At 44.4% G+C, this 26472-nt stretch overlaps 1 protein-coding gene across 2 annotated transcripts; it reads left to right on the plus strand.

Annotated features, from left to right (window-relative positions):
* On the plus strand, positions 1–25822 carry pcca (propionyl-CoA carboxylase subunit alpha). 2 transcript variants are annotated; one of them, XM_061689871.1, is made up of 24 exons: positions 1–283; positions 951–1778; positions 1858–1935; positions 2150–2197; positions 2458–2526; positions 3846–3959; positions 4571–4624; positions 5491–5622; positions 5805–5841; positions 6084–6162; positions 9177–9279; positions 9881–9975; positions 10395–10545; positions 12154–12297; positions 12991–13065; positions 13180–13248; positions 13381–13456; positions 13543–13756; positions 16499–16601; positions 21342–21440; positions 21532–21585; positions 24028–24168; positions 25292–25369; positions 25502–25822. In XM_061689871.1, exons 2-24 carry the CDS (start codon positions 1776–1778, stop codon positions 25568–25570), a joined length of 2085 nt encoding a protein of 694 aa, XP_061545855.1. In that variant the 5' UTR covers positions 1–283; positions 951–1775; the 3' UTR covers positions 25571–25822. The 2 variants fall into 2 exon arrangements, with proteins under 2 accessions (XP_061545855.1, XP_061545854.1); XM_061689870.1 differs by lacking the exon at positions 951–1778.
* Positions 25823–26472: the final 650 nt, after the last annotated feature.

Below are 26472 nucleotides of genomic sequence, written 5' to 3' on the forward strand. Positions count from 1 at the left end.
CCCCAAAATGGCCGCCATGTAGGCACGTCGGTTAGCAAGAGTGCTACAGTTAGCTAGCATATCTCGTGTTTATATTTTGTTTTTTTCGCATCTATCCATCTTCTTGTCTATGGCACAAGACGAAGAAGAAGAAAAAGACGAAGAAGAAGAAGAAGAAGAAGAAGAAGAAAAGGGGGAGGGGGCGGTTCCTCCTGAAAACTTCCAACTTAATTTTTGTTATTGTATCAACATGGCGACGCGCAGTATCTTGCCACCACATACCAGATTGCTATTTGTTTTAAAGGTGAGAAGAGTCGTGCATAAATGGAATGTTGTTTTTGAGATGATGTCATGACCTTTGTGACTGTAGCGAGACAGCCTGGAAACAGTGAACGTCCGTCGTGGTGGACATAAATGATCGCACACATATTCTTCCGGTGCAGTCGCAATATATATCTAAAAAAAAAAAAGAAACGAAAACGATTTTCACGATTTAAAGTGACACAATAAGAGAGGTTTTAATTGAACACTAGGTTTGTTCGCATTACAAAATATGAGAAATTTGCATGATGCAGTACAGCGACTGCAAACTAGTCAACGTTCATTCATTCATTCTTTCTTTCGCTAAGGCTTTCCCGAGGTCGGGTCGCGGGGGGGGCAATTAGCTTTTGAAGCAGAGAAGGCCAGACTTCCCTCTCCGCAGCCACTTTGTCCAGCTCCTCCAGGGGGATCCCGAGGCGTCACGCCAGCGTGTCCTGGGTCGTCCCCTGGGCCTCGTCCCGGTGGGGCGTGCCCAGGACGCATCCTAATCGGATGCCCGAGCCGCCTCCTCTGGCTCCTCTCGATGCAGAGGAGCAGTGGCTTGACTCTGACCCCCTCCCGGATGATCGAGCTTCTCTAAGGGAGAGTTTGGACACCCTGCGGAGAAACCTCATTTCGGCAAGCTTTTATCTGCCGTCTTGTTCTTTCAGTCCCAACCCACGGCTCGTCGTCACAGGCGAGGGTACGAACGGAGATCGAAAGCTTCGCCTTTCGGCTCAGCTCCTTCTTCACCGCCGCGGACTGATACAGAGTCCGCATCACTGCAGATGCTGCTCAGATGCCGCCTTCGTCGCTCACTCGTGAACCAGACCCCAAGATGAATCCGACTTCTTGCCGGCCATGGGGACCAAAGTCGAACACCGATCGCACGGGGACCGAACGACCCGTATCAGGGGCTCCGATATCCCGTACTCCTGGAGCACCCTCCGCAGGACTCCCAGAGGGGTCGTGGTCAAATGCCTTCTCCGAGTGCATTGGAGAAGGCAACTCCCACGCACCCTCGAGGACCCCGCCGAGGGCGGAGAGCTGGTCCGTTGTTCCACGGCCAGGACCAAAACCACGCTGCTCCTCCTGAATCTGAGATTCGACTTCCAGGTGGACCCTCCTCTCCAGGGAGGCTGAGGACTAGCTGGAACACACCCCGGTTTGCCAATGTAGCGGCACTGTCGCCGATGTTGCACAGGCGCGTCAACCGGGACGGCCCCGCGACACCCGGAGCCTTCCGGAATCGTGGGTGCGTCTCATCCACCGAGCGGCTTTTGAACCGTCTCGGTGACTCCGGCCCCGGAGATAGGAGAGCCCTTCTCGGTCCCCAGACTCGGTCGGCTTCCTCACAGGAAGGCGCGTCGGCGGACCCGTGAAGCTCTTCAAAGTGTTCGGTCACCTACTAAATAACGGACTTTCTGTCGAATTCTATACCAGTAAACGATGAGCATTCTTATCGTGCAAACGAGCGTCTCGCCTCACACAATTGAATGGTAATGCGTGTGTGCAACGAATGCGAGATCATATCCATATCAAGAATGCTTGAAGTGACAGAGGGATGGTGTTTTGCAGCACGCCCCCTTCCAGTCTGGATACTGTGCTCTTCACAGCAAGGCTCAGTATTCCACCGCTCCAAGTCCCGACGAAAAGGTAATTTCCCTTTTGATTTGTCGTGATTTCTTGTCAATCTTTTACGATGATCCAAAAATGGACTTTTTGGATGGCGAAACACGATTCGAGTGTCCGAGATTTTATTTGAAGGCCCAATACGTTGTGATTTTACTTTGCAAGAAATTCCCTTCGAAATACCTATTTCATGTGAAATGGACAAATGGATTTCTCAAGTGGTCCTTTCCTTCCACAGACCTTCGACAAGATCCTCATCGCCAACAGAGGGGAGATTGCTTGCAGAGTAAGACCGAACGAGACCCTCCCAGCGACGGAGCCCGACTGAATCTGCGGTCGACTAGCTGTTGTTCAATAGGACACTTACAACTCCGTGGGGAGGGGGGGGAAAAAAAAAAAAAAAAAAAAAAAAAAGCTTCTTCAATCGATGTTTTGGGAAGGATCATACTTGAATCGGAAAAGCAACACACGACATTTGTGTACAGCAACCGCCCTTCGTGCACACATTTGAAATCCGTGACCTTCGTGTCCGTGTCCTCCCATCAGGTGATCAGGACGTGCAAGAAGATGGGGATTCGGACTGTCGCTGTTCACAGTGACGTGGACTCCAATGCTGTGAGTTCTAGTCTGCGGCGTGTCGGGTTGGTATCGCAACTCGATTTTCCAACTATTTCCGAAAATATGACTGCGTGGTACCTACTTACCATGGCCGACAGCTACATCCGAAGCAATAAATGTAAGAGCATCTACTTCTCCGTTGTTGTTGTTGTTGTTTGTTAGCAACAATTTAAAGTGTATTTGTTTATTCTCGATATATATATTGAATCGCTGCCTGGACGCGCCGTGACGTTGAGCCAATCAGCCTGTGGCGTTGCCAGGGCGTGATGGAAGCCCAGATTTCCTTGGTGCCTGCCGTCAGTTCTTCTGTGTTTTTGGGTCGGGTGCCCCTCGTTTCCGTCTTGATGACACCCCATAGATTCTCAATGGGGTTTAGATCTGGCGAGTTGGCTTTATTTCCCGCTTCTTGATGACATCCAATCCCAAGACAATTAATTGTTTGAACTGAGGTTGGTTCCACCTTAATTGCTTCATTTCCTCCACTTCACACTTGGCTCACAAGACAAAGCAAGCAAGCAAAAAAAAAAAAAAAATCGGCCAAGCACTCGTAAGTCATGGTCCAACCGTATTGCGACTGCTACTATTGCTGAAAGTACTTGTGTATACAATATAGATCTGAATCAGATCTAAAATGACCTGTGTAGAAAACCTGGTACGTTGATCTTTTGTGTCGTTCTCGAATGTTTTCAGTCTGCGGTCTTCCCCTGCGTTATCGTGGTTCATCGTTTTTGCCCCTACGTTGCCTTTCAAACTTTTTGACAGCGCACAGCACAGTGGTACCTTGACTTTCCGGAGATGCTATCGGGGAGCGGGTTTCTTTTTGTGGTTGTTGCTTCGACATTCAAGCAAAAATTTGAGATACGAGTGCTCGATGGCGGCAGTGAATTTAACAGACTTTCTGAGAACAAGCAGCAGTTTCGTACGCCGTGAAATATTCCTCCAAAGCGACTTCTCGGGCCGCGTCCAGTTGGAGGCTTACGGCACACGACACAAAGAGAAGCACACGTGTATTGACAGCAACCACGTCTCTCTGAACGTGCGCTAGCTCAATGCTAGCGTCCGATGCGAAATGCCATAGATGGCTAACGGATGGCGTCTACATGGTGATGATGTCATTCGTCAAGCAACGGCTATTCCTACGCAAATGGTGCAACAACACACATCGATGGACAACATAGCAAACCATAAAGTTACATTGACATGATATTAACTGCATTATATCTTGGTGTTCGTCGTACACAAAGACAGACACTAGGAAGTACATGACGGTATTGTAGATCATTGTTTACTGCTCTGAAGCTGTCGTGTGTATCCAGGTTCATGTCAAGATGGCCGACGAGGCGGCGTGTGTTGGCCCCGCCCCCGCGAATCGGAGCTACCTCAACATGGATGCCATTCTGCATGCTGTCAGACACACTAAATCCCAAGCTGTAAGTCTTTCTTCTTTCACAACGTATGGATCGTATCACAACGACTGAGCGAAAATTCGGGCTTTTTCAAAATGATAACGGCGCAAGCTGACATTCACCTTCTGCGGCCAGTTCTCTTCGTGTATTATTTTGCCACAATGACAAATGCTTCTTGGCAAGTTGCGGTCAGTCAAATATTGACTTATTGATTGAACTTCATACCTTGTGTAAAAATGTAATACTGTATAATGATGCTCTCGTTGGTAGCAGTAGCGCTGCTGTCAGTGTCAGCCGAGAGATAAAGTCGAAAGTGACATGAGGGATGCTTTTCATCACCAAGATCTGCGTTCCCGTCCATCGGGTCTTGGAAAAGCCCTTGAGCCTGGCTGCTGAGCGCACACACACACACACACACACACATGTTCGTGATTAATATGTGTGTTGATATAAAGTTACTGTATTATCTATCAGTGCAACAGCTAAACATTTACTGTTGTAGCATGTTCTTAGTGTTGCCAAATATTTACCTGGCATTAGTTAATGTAAATCATTCGGTATTGTTGTTGTTGTTGTTGTTGTTGTTTTTTTTGATCAGGATCTTCTTTTTTCTCCCCGTTTATTTGTTTGTCAAGGTTCACCCGGGGTATGGCTTTCTTTCAGAAAACAAAGAATTTGCAAAGCGACTCGTGAGTACAATCGTCATTCGAAGGTTTGCTGTTCTCTCGCCGCGCCTATTTCACCACTTACCGCCTCGACCATTCGGAGATGCGTCTTTTTTCCTCTTCGAATTCCCCCACAGTATGTTCAGTTGAATTTGATCGGTCGCGATCCTCGGAGCCCTGCGGAATCGCAGGTCGGCGGCGGGATCCCATTGGTCGGCCGTCCCCTTTGGATTGAAAGATCTGAAAGTAGTCATTTCTTGAATTTGGATGATTCGGATTTCAGATTTACTGAATTCAATAGCGATTGCAATCAAACACATCAGTCGCAAGGATATCTATAGCTTACTACATGTTGACCTCGTACTCTTTATTTGATGGCAGCTTCGCAATCCTTCCATCAATGAAACCTCTAAGTTTATGGGAGAGTTTGAATTCCAATTTGTCTGACGGCGCCTTCTCATGCTTGAGGATTTTGGTGAATGAACGCACAGTTGTCCTTTTGGTACCCTGGAAGAAAGTGGTCAGTCAGAAAGTCCACATCCATTTTCACACCTTCGGGGAACCTAAAAGGGCAGGGTCTCACCCTGTCGTGTTTCAGGCCAAACTCGTGAGCGGCCAGTCCGCCGCCTCCTTGCTGACGTCGCAGCCTTTTTGGGACGTGGCGGTCTTCAAACAACCGTCCGCGACTCCGACTCTGCAAATTCAATTCACGACTATTTCCCTTCTTTTCAACTCTGTTTTGCATAATCGTTTGGAAAAGTTCATTCAATTTGAAGTTTTATCATCCCTGGGTACTTATTGGACCGCCAGTGCATCATCCTAAAATGTAGTGTTTCAGACTTTTCTCTGTACGTATCCTAATAATAATGGTATTATGATCCATTTTATAGGCAAAGGAGAGCGTGGCATTTATTGGCCCTGACACTCATGCTATCCAAGCAATGGGGGATAAAATTGAGAGCAAACTGATTGCTAAGGCTGCAAAAGTCAACACCATCCCAGGATTTGATGGCGTGGTCAAGGTATGGCAAAAGCACTGAGTGCATGGAAGATTTCCTCATGTGATGTTCAATTTGTTGAGCGTTATTGTTTGAAGGACCAGTTGTCTCTTAAAATTTCTTGTCAACACTGTCTTTGCGAGTCATTGTTTTAAAAATACAACAATCAGTTTCCACTTTTCTGTCACAAAAACACTCTGTTGTAGAATCCAGAGGAAGCCGTCAAAATGGCACAAAATATCGGTAAGTCATCATCGCGTGTGTCGCGTGACATTTTGTACGATGTAAAATCATTTGAGCATTTTGATCATTTAGCCTTTTCTGCTATGCTCAAAAGAAAAGCAGCTTCTTTGTTAGTTACAAAGGGGATGTTGGGAAGATTTGTAGGCTCATTTTTAGAAACATTCGGTTTGGCGAAATACATTTCAAATAAAAAATGAAATACCTTTTTTAATTTTTGGGTTGATTGTTTTTGTTATTGCAAGGCTACCCAGTAATGATAAAAGCATCTGCAGGCGGAGGAGGGAAGGGAATGAGAGTTGCGTGGAATGATGAGGAAGCAAGGTACGTCTCTTTCAGTAGCACCGAATATTATGAAATAAGTATTCGGTCACCTATAAACAAGCAAGATTTCTGGCTCCCACAGACCTGTAACTTCGTCTTTAAGAGGCTCCTCTGCCCTCCGCTCGTCAGCTGTATTAATGGTACCTGTTTGAACTCGTTATCAGAATGAAAGACACCTGTCCACAAAGTCAAACAGTCACACTCCAAACTCAACTATGGCCAAGACCAAAGAGCTGTCAAAGGACACCGGAAAACAAAAATTGTAGACCTGCACCAGGCTGGGAAGACTGAATCTGCGATAGGTAAGCCGCTTGGTGTGAAGACATCATTTGCGGTCGCAATTATTAGAAAACGGAAGACATACAAGACCACTGATAATCTCAATGGTGAGCCTTCGTAAGAAGCATTTCAAGGTCCTGGAGTGGCCTTGGCAGTCTCCAGGTCTCAACCCCATCGAAAATCTTTGGAGGGAGTTGAAAAGCTGTGTTGCCCAACGGCAGCCCCAAAACATCACTGCTCTAGAGGGAGATCTGCATGGAGGAATGGGCCGAAATAACCAGCAACTCCGTGAAGACTGACGGAAAACGTTTCATCTCTGTCAATGCCAACAAAGGGTAAAGAACAAAGTATTGACTAAATACTTTTGTGCCCCTCTGTAGATACAGAGTTTGCCTGAACTTTTGGGAGAGTGAGTGTTTCGTTCGGCTTTCCTCCGGGGGGGGCAGGTGTCGGAGACTCCAAGAGCTTCCTTCTCCCTGACTCCTGGATCTCACGTGATTTTATCACCTCTGATTGTTTCGATGAGGCTGCATCCTTCTGTCTCTCACAACCTTCAGCATTCCTTTTCTCCTCCGATTGTTTTGATGACGGTGCATCCTTCTGCGTGTCCCGACCTTCAGCAGACCTTATCTTTCGTAGTGCGCCATTCAGTCCCAGGTTTTCCTTTTGCGACTTTGACTGACGCACATAGTAAAACATATTCACAGCTAGTAACTTGGCACCTCTGTTGAGACAGAGACCACCTGCCTTGAAAAGATGTCTCTGAAAACAGAAAATGTTTAAATTGTAAATGAAGCTCACGATTAGAGGATAACACACGTCTGTAAGCCACCTATTTCGCTGCAAAGGCCTGCTGAAACGTTCACCTCTTCAACATACCGTATTTTCCGGACTGTAAGCCGCTACTTTTTCCCCGCGCTTTGAACCCTGTGGCCTATGCAACGATGCGGCTAAAATGTACATGACCGTTTCCCAGAATGCACTAGGGTTTGGGCATGCGCAGACGCCTCCGGCGTGTAGAAGACGACGAGGCTAGTTTTTGGCGCACTCAACACAAACACATTTTTCCCCCCATACCATCATCATGGAAAGTACAAGAAGAAAAGCGTACGATGCAGCTTTTAAGTTGAAAGCCATCGATGTGTCTATCGTGCCTTTTAAAGCGGCACTCCGGGGTGAGCGGGAGGCGTGGATGACCAGCGGCGAGAAATCTTTCCCAAAAACTGGCCGCATGCGAAGATCATCCTTTCCCTCCGAGGTGGGAGCAAGCAGCAGAAGAGTCTGCACTGTACGGGAGCAGGAAGAAGAGGGTCGTACATGCGCATTACCATCGAGAGAATACCACTTCTGGCGAGTGTTCTGTCCTGGATGGCTAGCTTGAACTGCAACGAAACGGATTCCACACACCACTGAATCCCTGGGGCACTTTACTGGCAGAACATTTTGAATCAGGTCGAGATCCTTCATTTCTTTAGCCCTCCCTTTTCCTGGAATCGAGGCAATGACAGCTTGATTGTTAGTCTCCCATTTGTTTAGCCTTGAAGCCCTCTTTTGCACACAGGACAGAGGTCTTCGAGTTTCAAGGTTTCACATTCAGTGGCCACGGACTTCAAATAGTTGTACGTAAAAGTTTTTCACCACTTGTTTGAACTGCTTCAGGTGAACAATTATCGCCATAATCCCCTGCGCATTGCCTCAGGGCATAGTTGGCACAGCTTGGCGATGATGTGGCACCAAATATCTGAACCACCTTCTTATAATGATTCAGCTTACCTTCCAGATTTCCTTTCGGCCAACCAGAGGAACTTCATGAGATTGGGACCCTCTTCTGGGACCCTTACTTGGTATAACAAGGCCTCAACGTCTGTTGTAAATGCAATGGGTTCTTGGCTATTTCTTGACAAGAAACCTAGGAGACTGCTCGTCAGGTCTGGGCCTTGTAACTGCTCTGACTTCAGGGAGGTACCCTCGTAAGATACACAACTGTCAAAACCCAGCCTAGGTTTTTCTTTTTCGAATGTTAGACTCCGTGATGTGGATTGTACCAGATCCTTTTGTTGTTGCCCAGCAAAGTCCTCTTTCACTTTCACTCTGGAGCTACTGGTTAATAGGCCAATCATAAACCTGGTGTAGTCCTCATCGAGCTGAGGGGACTTGCAGATTCAGTCTTCCCAGCCTGGTGCAGGTCTACAATTTTGTTTCTAGTGTCCTTTGACAGCTCTTTTGGTCTTGGTCTTCTTTTGTACTGAAGAGTTCAAACAGGTGCCATGAATACAGCTAACGAGTGGAGGACAGAGGAGCCTCTTCAAGAAGAAGTTCCAGGTCTGTGAGAGCCAGAAATCTTGCTTGTTTATAGGTGATCAAATGCTTATTTTCCACCATAATTTGCTCATACATTCTTTAAAAATCAGATGTGGTTTGCTGGATATTTGTTTTTTCCTCAATTTGTCTCTCCGAGGTGAGGTATACCTATGAGGAAAATGACAGGCCTCTCTCATCTTTTTAAGTGGGAGAACCTGCACAATTGGTGGCTGGCTAAATACGTTTGTGCCCCGTTGTATGCGCATTTCATGTCCTGCTGCAAAAAAAATGGATGATTTGCACGTTACTTGTGTGAGAAGCTGCCATTCAGTAGATCCAGCACAGTATTCTTGCAAATATCGGACTAAAATGATCAAATGTGTTTGTTTGTGTGCGCGCTTTTTTTTTTTTTTTTTTTTTTTATATATACGCAGGGAAGGCTTCCGGTTCTCATCCCAGGAAGCATCATCAAGCTTTGGAGACGATAGACTTCTTATTGAGAAATACATAGATAACCCGAGACACATAGAGATTCAGGTATAGTAAGTGAACATAAAGAAGTCTGTGCGTTATATATTTTAGTATTCAAATACTGTATATTATAGTGCTATGAAAAAGTGATTTGCTCCCTTCATGATTTCTGATTTTATTGATATTATTCATATTTATCACACATTTCAAATCATCAAACCATTTTGTCTCACAAACAAAAGACTGTAAATATGAAATGCAGTTTCGAAATGATTTATTAAGGAAAAGGTAACGGCTCTGGCCCGATGTGGAAAAAGTAATTGCCGCAGGAACCTAACTGGTTGCGCCACCCTTAGCAGCAGTAGCGACAGTGCCACCTGAAAGTATTCACACCCCTTCACGTTTTCCACATTTTGCTATGTTACAGACTTATTCTAAAACTGATATCAGTATAGTTTTCTTTAAAAAAAAAAAAAATCAAAAATCTACAGTGTATCCCATAATGACAAAGTAAAAACATATTTTCAGACATTTGTGTAAATTAAAAAAAAAAAAAATTCATCATACAACCCAAATTCCATTTCCCCCCCCCCCCCCCCCCCCATTTTTGTTTGAATCCTATTTATTGTAAAACAAAGAACTCTTAAATGAGTGCTTCTTCTCCTAGGTGCTGGCTGATAAACATGGTAATGCTCTGTGGTTAAATGAAAGGGAGTGTTCTATCCAGAGGAGGAACCAGAAGGTGGTGGAAGAAGCACCAAGGTTTGCAAGAAACTACTTCAAATGTTTACTTTCAAATGCTTCGTCGTAGCAGTCTTCCGACATGCTTTTGGGAAGCGTTGTCCTGTATCTGATGGACTTTTTTTAATTTTTATTTATTTATTTTATTTTAACGACTTATCAGTTTGAAGTATACCTGCCTCAAGATGCATGAAATAGCAAATGTCAAATCAGCACATTTCTCGTAAAAAAAAATCACGTCTAACAGATTTTCAGGGATTGTTTTGCTTTGTCAGAGCAAAAGCGCCCCCACCCCCCCCCCCTACTTCCAATGGTAGAAAGCAGTTAAAGATTACTGTCTCACTTTCTGACAAGGATTTCACACTGTCGGCAATGAACATTTTATAATTGTTTGTTATGTCAGACAGACGTACATGATACTCCATTGTTGACTTCTCCAGTACTTTCCTGGACTCGGTGACAAGACGAGCAATGGGTGAGCAAGCAGTGCAGCTCGCCAAGGCTGTGCAGTACTCTTCTGCCGGTACCGTGGAGTTCCTGGTAGATTCTGCAAAGAATTTCTACTTCCTGGAGATGAACACACGGCTACAAGTCAGTGGTGGCGGTGGTTGTTGTCAGTGTTGTGTCGGAATTCTTTCATGTGCATTCGGTTTCTTTTGATGAGACCTGTCATCTGTTTCGAAGTGCAACCGAATCCGCACATTTAAGGCAGAAGACAATAGGCATACCGTTTTGTATGTCAGTGTTTTGGAGTGGCAATCGCAAAGCCCTGATCCCAGTCCTATTGAAAATTGATGGGAAGACCTGAAAGGCATGTGTGAGAGAGGTGGCCTACGAACGTGACCCAGTTACACTGAGAGAAAAAAAGGGCTGTCTTTTTATACAATGTTTGTAAACATCTGCTTTTAAGTGTGTGGCGTTAAAAGCAGATGTTTACAAACATTGTATAAAAAGACAGCCTTTTTTTTTTTTAAACATACACATATATACAGTGGGTACGGAAAGTATTCAGACCCCCTTAAATTTGTCACTGCTATATTGCAGCCATTTGCTAAAATCATGGAAGTTATTTTTTTTTTTCCTCCCCTCATTAATGTACACATGGAACCCGACACTTGTAACCCATCTCCTGGATGTGTCGGGATGTGGTTTTTGAAGCTGTGACTCCAGCCTCATTCCACTCTTTCTGGATCTCTGCTAGATTCTTGAATCTTCTCTGTTTGATAATCCACTGAAGCCCACGGTCATCTCTTTTGCTGGTGCATTTTGTCCTTCCCCTAGACCAGGGGTGTCAAACTCTTTTTTTTTTTTTTTGGTCCTGGTCCGCATTGTAGTTATGATTTCCCTCAGAGGGCCGTGAGAATAGTTAAACCATATACATGTTTAATCATCACCAAAACATGTTATGACCATAACACAACAAATTGAGGGATAACTAGTTTTGAAATCAGAAGTGTGTATATATATATACATACATACATATATATGAATATATGTCTCAAGGATGATCAGAAGAAATGAACAGCACCCAAGTTAAATGTGTGTGTCACAGCAAAGGGTCTGAATAAGTTCACCTTCCAACGAGACAATGACCCGAAGCACACAGCGAAATTAACGCAGGAGTGGCTTCAGAACAACTCCGCGACTGTTCTTGAATGGCCCAGCCACAGTCCTGACTTAAACCCAATTGAGCATCTCTGGAGAGACCTGAAAATGGCTGTCCAACAACGTTCACCATCCAACCTGACAGAACTGCAGAGGATCTGCAAGGGCGAATGGCAGAGGATCTCCAAATCCAGGTGTGAAAAACTTAATTCCCAAAGACTCATGGCCGTATTAGCTCAAAGGGTGCTTCATGGAAATACTGAGCAAAGGGTCTGAATACTTCTGGCTGTGTGATATTTCAGTTTTTCTTTTTTAATCCATCTGTACAACTTTGAACAATGAGTTTTTTTCTGTTAATATGGGGTGCTGTGTGCACATTAATGAGGAAAAAAATGAATTTAAATGATTTTAGCAAATGGCTGCAATGTCATAAGCAGTAAAAAACAAATTCAAGGGGGTCTGAAAAAATCAAATCAAAATTCAATCAAAATTAGGTTTATTATTATTGAATACTGTTGTTTCAGCACTGAACTCTTTCTCAGACGTTTGACAATCCTAGTTTGTTTTAACCATTCTTTTAACTTTTGGCTCTAGGTCGAACATCCCATAACAGAATGTATTACTGGGCTCGACCTGGTTGAGCAGATGATCCGAGTTGCCAAGGGTTACCAACTGCAGCACAAACAGGAAGATATCCCAATAAATGGCTGGGCCTTTGAGAGCCGCGTCTATGCTGAGGTTAGACTGCTCATCTCTGCACATGGTTGTATTTATTGCAAAGTTGTCTTATCTCACGAAATGATCTATTCAGATTCAGATTTTTTCGGTACACTACAGTTAATGCAGTTATACCCTGAAGTGTGTTTGCCTGAATGTCGTACAATTTTGAGCAGTACCCAAAATTTGCTGTTTAATACGATACAAAGTTTGAACACACAACACGTTGTTTTCCACACAAATGTTTACGACGCTTATCCTGAAAGGACAACAGTGGTCAGGAAAAATAGACAACAAAAAAAGCTCGCAGAAGTGGATCGACTCTTTTCAGAAAAGTCTAGCAGTGTCATTTTTTTTTTTTTTTTTTTTTTTGAATAGCATTAGTGGGTGTTTTGGTGTCATGGTGGTAGATGGTTGCCAGGAGCCCTGTGAATGAATGAGCAAAAGTGTGTTGCTTCTTTTAACCAATAGGCGACCGAATAGAATCACAACCAGCGTTATGGTACGGATTATGGTCAAACTTTAAGGTACCACCATATACCGTATTGCATCTGGTCATACAGTATTTCTTAATGACAGTTAATGAGGATTTGAATTTTATCGTATTATTTCAAAACAGTGAGACTCGTGCTGAAGTTTGGTTTTGCTAATATTATTGTCGGTTGCATGGAAATGTATATGAATGTCACTTCATCTTTTTATTTGTTCTTTTAGGACCCTTACAAGTCATTTGGTCTTCCCTCCATTGGGAGATTGTCCCAATACCAAGAGCCACCCAGTCTCAATAATGTAGGCAGTGCGTTCATGAAAATTCTCTCAATATCTCCAACCTCAATGAGGTATTCAATCCGAACTCCGATGCCAGTTTTCACAGTTTGAGATGAATCGATTTGTTCCTGCCAGGTCCGGGTGGATAGTGGCATCCAGGAGGGAAGTGACATTAGCATCTATTATGATCCCATGATTTCGAAGGTTTGTCAGTTATTAGACGATAGAACACTTTTTCTTCCTTCCCAATGTTTTTTTTCGACAGTGTGGTCACAATGACAAAATCGATGATGAAAAACAACCAAGGCTCTTACATCCTGTGTTATCTGTTTGAAGTTAATAACCTATGGTGCTACAAGAGCAGAAGCCCTTGCCAAGATGGAGGATGCTCTGGATAGCTACGTTATCAGAGGTCCAGCCAATTGATTTCCATTTTGAAGACATCCCTTCTCATTTGGATATTTTTGTTGTTATAATGAGGTTTGGTTTTGCCTCCAGGTGTAACCCACAACATTCCTCTCTTGAGAGAAATAATCACCCATCCTCGCTTTATTTCCGGTGACATTAGCACCAACTTCCTTCCAGAGATTTACCCTGATGGCTTTAAAGGGCACCAGCTACAGGTGGAACAGCAGCGGGAACTGCTAGCCTCTGCAGCAGCTCTGTACATCACAGCCCAGCTCTGTTCCCAGAATGTCCGAGGTAATTCCAGGTGAGAACCCCAGTATATTACAGCGGGCAATATTTTGTCTCATCATTACGATCAAATGTATCTCTCGCCGGGGAAAACCCAAGAGATGCTACGGATTCCGAGTCGTCTGAAAATGTTGCCCGTGTGTGTCAGAGGTAGGTGTCGATAGGAATGTCCAGGATAGAACGCCTTCTGCACAGTGGAGTCATCTTCCGCAACAGTGTGAAAAATTCCCTAAACCTTCTGGAGACTTTCAATGGGGATTGTTAAGAAATATTTTTGAAGAATGACATTTGGCTTATACAGTTGTAAGAAAAAGTAAAAGGATTTTGCATGAATTTGTCATCAAATGTGATGTGAATGATCGTCATCCATCATTCCAACAACACAAAAACAAAACTCAAACAAATGCCATTCATTGTTAACAAAAGTGTCAATTTCGCATAAGAATCAGCGTTAAGTCAGCACGCCAACAACCTGCAATGCATCAACACTGTCACGATGCATCCTCCTGGGCGTCCTGAAAAATAAGGTTACTTCCACAAATCCTCCTTGATGGCTTCGAGTCGTGTCCACTTGGTGCCCCGCTGAAACAGACAGACACAGATGCACAGGCTCTCGCCCACACCAGCCGGAAATCTGAAGCGGCCCCGCGGCGCCGTCACTTAGAAGTTCTGCAAAGAATCCTGTTCGTGACGCCACTTTGAGGTGGATTTTTTTCGCCTGTCACCCGCGGGAACTCCGGCTTCCGTTGGGCAGGAACGAATGAAGACTTGGAGACATTTAGCGTTTGGGCTAATTCGATTTATTGAACAAGCCTTAGTGTCATACCAGCTGCGTACAAAGGCAGGACAATGAAAAATCCACCGAAACCTCCTCGATCTCAGCATATAACGGTTTAATTCTCTGGGCGTGGAATTAGCCCCGCCCCTGGCTTTACCCGGAAGGTAAAAAGGTGCCACTTGACCATATTTGGAGTGTTCTGCTGGCCACAAGGTGACGCTCTGTGTCCGTGAAATACCCACGCCTGCCTGCTGGCGTCTTGACAGACTGGCCTGGTGCCCAAATGGGACCCTTATCTCGTAGGATGCAAATCAGTCCTCTTTGAAGACTCGAACCTCTGTCGTACACCAAAGACAGGTTATGGTCTGAGAAGAGAAGGAAAACCCGAATAAACACACAAATGGTTGAAGAAAGTCCTTTGATGTACAACTAAAAAGAAAAGATGGTTGGCTTGAATTACAGCTCTCCAAACATTTGGCCCTCTCAAGGGAACTCTTGACTTCGGTACTATTGAAATATACTACACAACAAAACAAAACAACATGTCTGGTGGTGACTGTAAATTCAATAACTAGTCTAAGCGAAGCAGTGTTATCGGTGCCAAGCGCGTCTTCAACAGTCAACCACATTTCCATTCCACATTTGATAGTTTTTCCGAAAAGTTCCAAATCCTTGACTAATTCTTTGTTCTTTCTCAACCAACGTTCTTTTTTAATTTGTATTATTATTTTTAGTTGTACACAGGCTCCCTGTTGCTGGGAAACCGCATTCATTTATCCACACATTCCACAGACTTCTCTCATACGAGACACAATAGGTGACGTGTACACTGGTAATTGGGTCGTACTCTTTTTTTTATTTTTATTTATTTATTTATTGAATAACTGATATCAGTTGTTTATTTTTTGCTTCACCTCTCTTAAATGTTTTTTTTTTTTTTTCAGTTTACTGACAGGAAAAGGTGCACGCTAGATTAACTAATAGTGGTTTTAAAGTGATTTATCTTTCATTTTTGTACCTGCCATTTGAACAGGGATGTGTCGACTTTTTATCGTCACTGTAGCTTCCCTTCACCTCCTTGATGAGTTGTATTCCTGACTCTGTTGATTATGTTAACAGTAAAAAAATATGTAATCCACTACTGTTTTTTTTCCCCCTAATTGTATGATTAATTGTGGCGCTGGGTGCCCTTTTTGGGCTTGAATACCTGCTTACCAAAATGTCTGTACAGATGCCTGCTAAACACAATAACATTGATCCAGAAGAACAAGTTGAAATTTACACGACGTACCACGTGGCAAATAGATTTGACAACCCTTTTCTGAAATAGCTTGAACTGTATTTTCATGGTATGCATTTGTCATGTACAGTAGTTCTGATTCAACAGAGCCATTCACATTTAGTTGTGTGGCGCAAACAGCTGAATTCAAACTTGAAATGATGGAACAATTAGCTATAATTTCTGAAAGTTAGATATTCCTTAATTTGAGAAATTTCTAAACGTTCTTTTCGACTGAAAATGAGAGTAATTTATTTTTGTTTTACTTAGAAATCCTTTTTGCAGTTTTCGTAATGGGTGGCTGTTGTCAAGGTTGTTTTTCAGTGGAAAAGTTTCAAACTAAACTTGCATTACTGAGTGTGAGCAGATGAGCTTCAATCAAAAGGTTTGGTGAAAATGTCTGCAACGAAGGGTCAGATTGATAGAATTGACAATGTTCGCAATCTATGCTGAGAAGCCTCTTGATAACTTGAGCTTTCCGAATACAGCTCCGTAAGATGGTGAAACATTCGCCAGGCTTGGTTTTCAACGCAAATCAAATACAATACAAAAAAAAACCCCACAAACGTCACATAAATGTGTTGGCCATAGTGAATCATTTTGAACTGGCCAATGCCATCTAAGATGGGTTTTGTCAGGCTGATGTTATACTAGAAAGCAGCAGCTTGGGTGCCTGAAAATGAGTTGTGTTTTCATTGCAGGGTGTCCTCAATACCTGCGGAGTGTCACTGCTGGGAGCTATGTGCACAGCTGGGAGAACGATGGCATGAAGTGAAAGTTAATACATTTGGAGACATATATATGGTGAGTAAAGTGTTTTTTGCTGGAATTTATCCACATGATTCGTTTTAGGCAGCCTAATTTGATTTGATATTTAACGTGCCCTGCGATTGGCTGGCAATCAGTTCCGGGTGTACCCCGCCTCCTGCCCGATGACAGCTGGGATAGGAGAAGCGGCTCAGAAAATGGATGGATGGATGGATGGATGGATGGATTTAAATTTGAAATTGCAGTTGATTATAATGAATGCAATTATCTCCTATGAATGTGAACTGATGGAACGCTGAGTCGATATTAAATATGAGGCATTATGCCAGATCATCAACAAATCCATTTTAATTAAAAGTATGCTAAAAGTATTCTCTTACCTGCCTTCTCACTCACATGATTTTAAGTCCTATCCCATTCTAATCCATATGGTTTAATATGATGTTGGTCTACCCTTTGCAGCTATAACAGCTTCAACTCTCGTGGGAAGGCTTTCAATAAGGTTTAGGCGTTCCCATTTTTCTCGGAGCATATTTGCGAGGTCACACACGGATGTTGGACGAGAAGTCCTGGCTCACTGTCCACTGGAAATGAACCCAAAGGGGTTTTATCGGGGTGAGGGCAGGCCAGTCAAGTTCATCCATACCAAATTCTCTCATCCATGTCTTTATTGACCTTGCTTTGTGCACTAGTGCACAGACATTTTGGAACAGGAAAGGATAGTACCCAAACTGTTTGACTGTCCAAAAGCTCATGGAATGCTGAAAGCATTCAGAGTTCTTTCTCTGGAACTCAGGGGCTAATATTTGGGACATTTCCAACTTTGTGGGAACAGTTTGGAGATGGCCCCTTCCTGTTCTAACATGACTAGGGCTGAGCATTGTTAAAGGTCAGATGACAAAGATGTTACGGGGTCAGTTAAAATTCATATTTGCAGCGTTTATGTAGCGGACATGCCACGCAAAAGATGCCACTATGATGTATACACCTCAGCCTCGCACTACCGCCGCTCCCCGCCGAGGTAGACTGTAACTCCAGAGTCTCACGCAGACTCTGAACGGATGAAGAGAATAAAATATCTTCAACAAGAGACAGACATTTGCTTTAAGTGAATCACGTCTGCCTGAGACTTCAAAGGGCAGACCCACGGATGCCGGGTTTGCCCCCGAACGCTAAGTTAATTAACTCACCGCCAGTCTAAGGATTGGACCCGCAGCGACGCCTCCACCCTGCTGAGAGCTGCCACTTGGGAGTTGGAACAGTCAACAGCGACACCTACGGGGCCGAGGGAACGACACTACAGACATGGGTTCATAAGACAGTCAGTGACTCGACGGGGAGTCAATATTTGAAGAACTTTACATGAACGCCACGCGTGACTGTTTCGCTGCATACTTGAATGTCTAACGTCAAATCTGTTGTTAACTGAACCAGATGGAATTCGCACCCCACGCCACAAATGTCACATGAAAATAGTTATGTTCTCCACACCACATAACAGTCCAAACATTCATTACAGGTATGAAAGAGAATGAGGGTGGGGAAATGGTCTCGTTATCGTAAACCCAATAATTAATATTTTATTCCACTGGTTTTAAACTACAAAATAATCCTAGAATGGAAAAATAACGCCAAAAGGCAGTCCAGCCCCTCTGTGTTCGCGAAGGTGGTAGAAAAGGAGGGGGGGTAAACCCCCTCTTTAAAACCCACTCCGGCCATGAAAGGGGCCGTTAAGAAATTTTTGGAGTCTTGGTGAAGAAGCCTTTTTGGTCACTCCGACCAACTCATCGACGACCGCGCCAGGCAGGACGCCCACCTCACCCGAGGTTGCAAGGACACATCGGACGATCCCCGGCTGCAGCTTCCCTCAAGCGCTCCGAGCCACCCTGCTTGGGGTCCCCAACTCAGTCTTCGGGAACGGAGGCGGACGCAACGCGCCCGCTCTGAACGTCACCCGAGAGACGTCCTGCCTGAGAACTCGTCGGCCTCCTGTTTTTCCTCCCTCCCGTCGAAACCGCCTGCTCACGGTGCGGAGCGGGCCGGCCGAACGCTCGGGAGCCTGACTCGCGGGCTTCAAACGTGTTCCAGACACGTAAATCCAACATTGCGGATTAGTGCATATTTGGGTTTATATTAACGAGACCAGGAGTCCTCAGCTATACGCATTCACTACACGCCCATTCTGCTCATCTCATGTTATGTAATACAACCCCAATTTCGATGAAGTTGGGACGTTGTGTTAAACAAATAAAAATAGAATACAATGATTTGCAAATCATGTTCAACCTACATTTAATTGAATACACTACAAAGACAAGATATTTCATGTTCAAACTGATAAACTGTTTTTAGCAAAAAAATCATTCACTTAGAATTTTATGGCTGCCGCACGTTCCAAAAAAGCTGGGACCACTGCGTTACATCACCTTTTCTTTGAACAACATTCAATTCACGTTTGGCGAACTGAGGACACTAATTGTTGAAGCCCGATAGGACTCCTTCTTCAGCTTGACGGCATCCCTCACCGCTAGTGTCCACCAATAGGTTCGGTTCAGGTTCAATCCGTGGCGAGCACAGACGTCCAATAACAGAACACCGCTCGGGTTCTGATCGGGGGAGCCGCTCCTCCCAATCACGCCCTTGCAGGTCTCACTGTCATTGCCCACGTGAGCATTGAAGTCCCCCAACAGAACAATGGAGTCCCCAGCGGGGGCGCTCTCCAGCACCCCCTCCAAGGACTCCAAAAAGGGTGGGTACTCTGAAGTGCTGTTTGGTGCGTAGGCACAAACAACAGTCAGGACCCGTCCCCCCACCCGAAGGCGGAGGGAGGCTACCCTCTCGTCCGCCGGGGTGAACCCCAATGTACAGGTGCCGAGCCGGGGGGCAATAAGTATACCCACACCTGCTCGGCGCCTCTCACCGTGGGCAACTCCAGAGTGGAAGAGAGTCCAACCCCTCTCGAGAGGACTGGTACCAGAGCCCAAGCTGTGTGTGGAGGAGAGTCCGACTATATCTCGTGGGAACCTCTCGACCTCACACACCAGGTCGGGCTCCTTCCCTGCCAGAGAGGTGACATTCCACGTCCCTAGAGCCAGCTTCTGTAGCCGGGGATCGGATCGCCAAGGTCCCCGCCTTCGGCCGCCGCCCAGCTCACACTGCACCCGGCCCCTATGGCCCCTCCCACAGGTGGTGAGCCCATGGGAAGGGTTTGGCATTGTCTTGCTGAAATAAGCAGGGGCATCCGTGAAAAAGACGTCGCTTGGATGGCAGCATATGTTTCTCCAAAACCTGTATGTACCTTTCAGCATTAATGGTGCCTTCACAGATGTGTAAGTTACCCATCCCATTGCCACTAACACGGCACACACTTTTACACAACACACTTTTCCTCTTTGGCCCGGAGGACACGACGTCCACAATTTCAAATGTGGACTCGTCGGACCACAGAACACTTTTCCACTTTGCGTCAGTCCATCTGAGATGAGCTCGAGCCCAGCGAAGCCGGCGGCGTTTCTGGGTGTTGTTGATAAATGGCTTTTGCTTTGCATAGTAGAGTTGCAAGTGTCACTTCCGGATGTAGCGCCGAACTGTATTTACTGGCATTGGTTTTCTGAAGTGTTCCTGAGCCCACGTGGTGATATCTTTTACACATCGATGTCGGTTTTTGATGCAGTACCCCAACTGAGCGATCCAATGTCACGGGCATTCAATGTTGGTTTTCGGCCTCGCCGCTTACATGTCGTGATTTCTCCAGATTCTCTGAACCTTTTGATGATGATGATATGGACCGTAGATGATGAAATCCCTAAATTCCTTTCAATCGTATGTTGAGGAACATTGTCCATAAACTGTTTTCTCACGCACTTGTTCACAATGTGTTGCAGCCATAAAATTCGAAGTTAATGATTATTTGCTAAAAGCAATAAAGTTTACATTAAATATCTTGTCTTTGTAGTGTATTCGATTAAATATAGTTATTAATAATGAGGTACTTCTGTGACCACTGTGGGGTTTTCTTTAATTAGCAGAGGGTTACCAACAATTTTGTGTGGAGGTAATCGATCTTGGGTGTGGTCAGTGAAAATGAACTCAGCTTTCCAAAAAATGTGAGCCACAGTTAGTTAAGGATTTAACAAGGGCGGCAGATCCTTTTTTACACAGGGCCAGGTAGCTTTAGCCTTAATAAAATCACCAATTAGGTGGCACGGTGAACGACCGGTTAGCACATCCGCCTCACAGTTCTGAGGACCCGGGTTAAAATCCGGCCTCACCTGTGTGGACTTTTCATGTTCTCCCAGTGCCTGCGTGGGTTTTCGCCGGGTACTAGAGGTTTCCTCCCACATCCCAAAAACATGCATGCTAGGTTAATGGAAGACTCCAAATTGCTCGTAGGCGCGTTATGTGGCCTGCGATTGGCCGACGACCAGTTCAGGGCGTACCCCTCCTCTCGTCCGGAGTTAGCTGCGAAAGGCAGCTACAGCAAGCCTCCGGCCCTCGTGAGGACAAGCGGTACGGAAAATGAATGGATGGAAATCACCGTTTAGAAACTGCATTTTATTACATTTAAGTGGTGAAACTCTGCAAAAATAAATAAGAATTAGAGAAGGGGGCAAATACTTTTATCACAGCACTGCGCTTTGTCAAAACCTGAATGTGGACCAGTCATCAAAAACGAGAAACAAATTGAGGCAGTGTGTATATTCATAAGATGCCTTAGTAAGCACCATTGGGGCAGTTGTGCAAATCCAGAGTTTTGGTTCATTTTTCTCTCCACAGGTGGAAGTGGATGGAGAACAGGTGGAAGTGGATGGACGGTGGAACTTGGCTTCCCCACTGCTCCCGCTCACTATCAATAGTAAGCACAGAATGTTACAGGTAATGCACAGAACATGCTCTCTTTTGCTATTTTTGAAAGAAATTTTCGGGATGACATCTGTGTTCACAAAAGCCTCACATTTTGCTCTAGTGTCTGTCCCGAGATGCTTCTGGCCTCATAGTTCTGCAGTACCTGGGCACATCGGTAAGGTTATTGGATGCTTGAATGAATTCAGTTGTGATATCGCATTTCATACTCAGCCTCTCATTCAGTATGTTGACATCGAGCTCGGTACTTGACTCATTGTGACTTTGACTCGAGTCAGTGTTTTGATGACTTGATTCAAAAAAGAAGACTTGAGACTTGATCTGCACTCAGGAGTGGAAAAACCCGGGACTCTACGACTTGATGTTTCTTCATTTTATTGAAAGATTAAATAGAAAATGAATTTAGGAATGACGGATGGGAGCGCAAGATGGGAATGGCACATCATAATTTATCTTCATAATTGGAGGATTAGCCTGTTAAACAATCAAACCCCTTTTGAAAAAAAAAAGATTTTAGAACTCGGTAAACTTTTACATGGTTAAATAAATGATGAATGGAGTGTAAAATAAGGCGTGCGCTGGAGCTGCTGGACTGTGATGTGAGACCTCCGCCTGTCAATCAAATGACGCTGAAAATGAGTTTGCGGACGTCAACGACTGCCTGAATATTGATAACGTGTGCCGCTGTGGTGATGCTGTATAAACGGTTAACTTTTTTCATTGTGTCTGTACGTTATATTGGGAACACGTACACAAATCCGAGCCGGTGACACAATGTCGCTGCAGCTGAGCGAGCTATTTAGCTCCTTAGCTTGTTAGCTAAAACTACAACATGGAACTTTGTTCGTCATTTTTTTAAAGATAGGCCTTTTACCCAAAACAAATGAATAACACTCAATCATATGCCATGATTAAAAAATCCAAATATGGCAGGCAACGTGGAAAAAGTATTACTCGGATGTAAGGACAAACCAGCTTGCCGAGATATGGACATAACATGAGTTGACCGGTAGGAAACTTGATTGCGATTCCTATTTGCTATGTGTCTGTTTAACTTGAGTTTAGAGAAATGTATATTTCCTCCGGCTTGGAAAACGGATATTATGCCATAACCTAAGAATCCGACTGTATCGTTCTGTGGCTCGGATAGCAGACCAATACGTCGGATGCCTACGGCGAGTCAAGTTTTAGAGAGATCCGTTTCAAAGTATCGGGTAAGAGGAATCAATCACCGCGGTACAGACTCCGTATGCTAAATCCTGACTTTCTACGGGTCTCCTCCTACCTGAAACAAAGATGGCTTGTCCGTTTCTCCAGTGCCTCGTTGATATTGAGGCACATCTAATTCTAAAATTATATGATAGCGTTCCCAGATTTTAGGGGTCGGGTGCAGTGCGTTGGCATTGTCTTGCTGAATCACAAAATTAATAAATAATTCATGTATTAATTTTGACTTATTAATATGTTAGGCTTCACACGAATCGGGATTTTTGGGGCCGATCAGCAAGTTTAAAAAAACCCTCACAAGATGGATCAATGCGTCTCTTTAAATGACTTGTTCATTTACTGCATACACTTGTGTACTGTATGCTGAGTATCTACAAAAGTATTCTCTACTCAGGTCATGTATTCTAATCGCTCAGGTCAAACCAACATGACAACATGACGGAAATAATGGGTGCTAACTTACTGGAATTCAATGTCTTTATTGTCATGAAATGACTTCACACACACCGAAACCTTCGAACATGAATCGACATAACGCCGGCATGTTTACGTGCAACCGTTAGTGCTAGCACTAGCTTGGCTAGGCCACGTAACGTTTTGTTTCCTGCTTGCGAGAGCGCAATGGTATTAAAAGTACGTGAACATACCTCAAGCAATCCTTGAATTAAAGTCCTCTCCCGAGCAACGGCGACCACCAGCACACGTTTTTCCCCATTTTGTTCTTATAATGCACACGGCACGATCCATTTTTGTTGTCGTCGCCATGGTAACGAGTGAATCCGGTCGCATTTGAGTTGATAAAAGCCCAGATATCGTCAAAGATGGGATGCGGTGGTATCGGAATACAAGATTGTACTGCAGTAGTCTGACCGACTGCAATCGTGTGAGACCAAATTTGTCTTGTAGTCGTATCCGGCATTAAAAAAAAAACAACAACAAAAACTTTATTGACGGTCAGATATTTACAGTAGTACGTCAAAAGACACGTGACAAGGCTAAAAATAAACTAGCTTTTGGATTGAAATGTTCTGTACACAATGGCCAGGCGCAGTAAATGTCTTTTGCGGAGCCGATCGACGACGTCATTGGTCGGATCGGCACATTATGACATTAAAGCCGATCAGCATAAAATGCAAATTCTCGGCCGATACCGATCAGATCGGCGTCGTGTCCATATTGTTACTGCGATACAAGCTGTGCACTAACTATACAATGTCATTTTTATGATACCGTATGATAAAATGGTTGCTGAAATGCGATTAGTGTACTCGGTTTTGTGAAGAACGGTATTTTGTATTATTATTAAGTGAATGGAGTCACATTCCAGACACTCTGCCGCTTTTCTCATACAGTGTTCATACTTTTCTTGCAGTATAAGGTTCGAATTCTGTCCAAGTTGGCTGCGGAGTTGAACTCTTACATGCCAGAGAAAGTTCCTGAAGACGCCAGCAGTATCCTGCGGTCACCAATGCCTGGCACGGTGGTGGCAGTTACTGTTAGGCCTGGTGATAAGGTAATATGTGACAGGTGTGCTGTGTGTACATTTTATCTAGGATAACATTCTTTAACTATAGCCGAAGCAAACAGCTCTTACTTTACTTTCAAACTTGCGATGTTATGAAAATGACAATGTGTAGAAAATGAAAATACTCTTACAAGATGAAACATAACTTGAAATACTTGGGGTCAAGCGTCCAGAGCAATGGTGAGTGTGGTCAGGAAGTGAAGAAACGGGTCCAAGCAGGTCGGAACGGGTGGAGGAAGGTGTCGGGTGTGTTATGTGACGGAAGAGTCTCTGCGAGGATGAAGGGCAAAGGTTATATAACAGTGGTGAGGCCGGCCGTGATGGACGGATTAGAGACAGTGGCACTGAAGAGACGACAGGAAGCAGAGCTGGAGGTGGCGGAAGTGAAGATGACGAGGTTCGCTCTCGGAGTGACCAGGTTGGATCAAATTAGAAATGAGCTCATCAGAGGGACGGCCGAGGGTCGATGTTTTGGAGACAAAGTTAGAGAGAGCAGACTTGGATGGTTTGGACACGTCCAGAGGAGAAATAGTGAGTATATTGGTAGGATGATGAAGATGGAGCTGCTAGGCAAGAGAGCTAGAGGAAGACCAAAGAGAAGGTTGATGGGTGTCGTGAGGGAAGACATGAGGGAAGTTGGTGTTGGAGAGGAGGATGCAGGAGATGGAAAAAGATGACGCGCTGTGGCCGAAAAATACTAAGTCAAACAATAAGGTTGGGGAAGGATCAGCGCTGGGTTCGTCTCCACTTGGTTTGGAATAACGGCCGTGGAGAAGAGCCCCGTCGAAGCTTCGGCCTCGTTTCTATCAATCTGAAAACATGAATGTTCTAAGGAGCCATAGACCATTTAATGCTTAAGATCTGATGACTCCATGTGGTTAAAAAAAAAAATGTAAAATACGTCCAATAAACAAAAGGAATCAAAATCACGTTACTTTAATTACGCTGTACGGTGGCGTTTCATCTCCCGAATGATAACTGACAATCATATTCAAGCTTTTTCCACAAACAGCAATCCGGTTTTGAGGATCACTGTGCAGTTTGAAACCCTCACCATAAATGTACTTCGAATGCAGTTGCTTTCATATGTTCTGGTGCTGTGCATATTTAGGTTGCAGAAGGCCAAGAGATCTGTGTGATTGAAGCTATGAAAATGCAGAACAGTATCACTGCTGCCAAACAAGCAAAGGTCAGTGTAACTATGTAGTCAATAAACATCTGACCAAGATTGTCATCAATGGAGGTTCGGAATTTTTAAAATGCATATTGTACTGTTTTTGTATGACTGTATTGTACTGTTCACACTTTTGTGTCCTTTCAGGTAAAGCGTGTCCATTGCAAGCCAGGTGAGACAGTTGGTGAAGGAGATTTGCTTGTGGAGCTTGAATAAATCAGGCCAGAGCGTGGTATTATTCCTCTCCATCATGGATGATCAATACTGGAAAAATCTCGACTTCCAGTATGATCAATGTCACCGCAGTGTCCCCAGCAGAGATTGATGTCCTCAACAGTGCCTGAGCGTTGAGGTTTATCAACAATATATCCTGTCAATCATCGATTTCCTGTTTGGTTTCTAAGCTATGAAACGATTTTTCTGTTCTTGTTATAACGCCATACTAAAATGTTCTCACCAGTTTTGTAAGACAGTGTTTTGCCTTTGTTGGTTCCCCACGTCTCATGAAACCAAAGCCTGATGGAGTACTCCCCTGCTACATGGAGCGACACATTAGGCATTACATTTGGAGCGCAGCAGCAAATGAGCAGTATGCAGCCCTCCAAAAAATATCAGTCAATATGTCGTGGGACACCTAAGCTGGAAAAAAATCATGAAATAAAGGCCTGAGGCAGAACGACATAATGGCTACACGCAAAGCAAACGGTATGAGGAACTGCACACCGTAGAAGAGCAGAAACAAATTCACTTTTGGAGATCCTGCAGAAGCTGGTGATAAGAGAAAGTCTGGGTGCACAGTGCTGTGGGAAAAAAGGATTGGCACCCTTCCTGATGTCAGAATTTGTTTGGGGGCATCCATCCATCCATCCATCTGTTTCTGAACCGCTTATCCTCTATATCACAAATGTTTTAGATCAAACAAATTTTAATATCACACAACACAAGTAAATATAAAGGCTGTTTATAAATTAGGATTTTATTTATTAAGGGGGGAAAACAATCCAACCTTATCTTTGGATTCTTCTTGACCTCGCTCAACAAGCCTCTTCTCCCCCGATTGCTCGGTTTGGCCGGACGGCCAGCTCCTGGAGGGGTTCTGGTCGTCCCAAACGTCTTCC

The sequence above is a fragment of the Phycodurus eques genome, chromosome 11, assembly GCF_024500275.1.
Source record: "Phycodurus eques isolate BA_2022a chromosome 11, UOR_Pequ_1.1, whole genome shotgun sequence".
In the NCBI taxonomy this organism is placed as follows: Eukaryota; Metazoa; Chordata; class Actinopteri; order Syngnathiformes; family Syngnathidae; genus Phycodurus; species Phycodurus eques.

Excerpts from the sequence above, each read along its gene's own strand:
- pcca (XM_061689870.1), top strand. The coding sequence starts at position 110 with ATGGCACAAGACGAAGAAGAAGAAAAAGACGAAGAAGAAGAAGAAGAA. Across the intron at positions 12,298-12,990 it reads AGAGCCGCGTCTATGCTGAG|GACCCTTACAAGTCATTTGG; the intron begins GTTAGACTGCTC and ends TTGTTCTTTTAG. Across the intron at positions 21,586-24,027 it reads TGCAGTACCTGGGCACATCG|TATAAGGTTCGAATTCTGTC; the intron begins GTAAGGTTATTG and ends CTTTTCTTGCAG.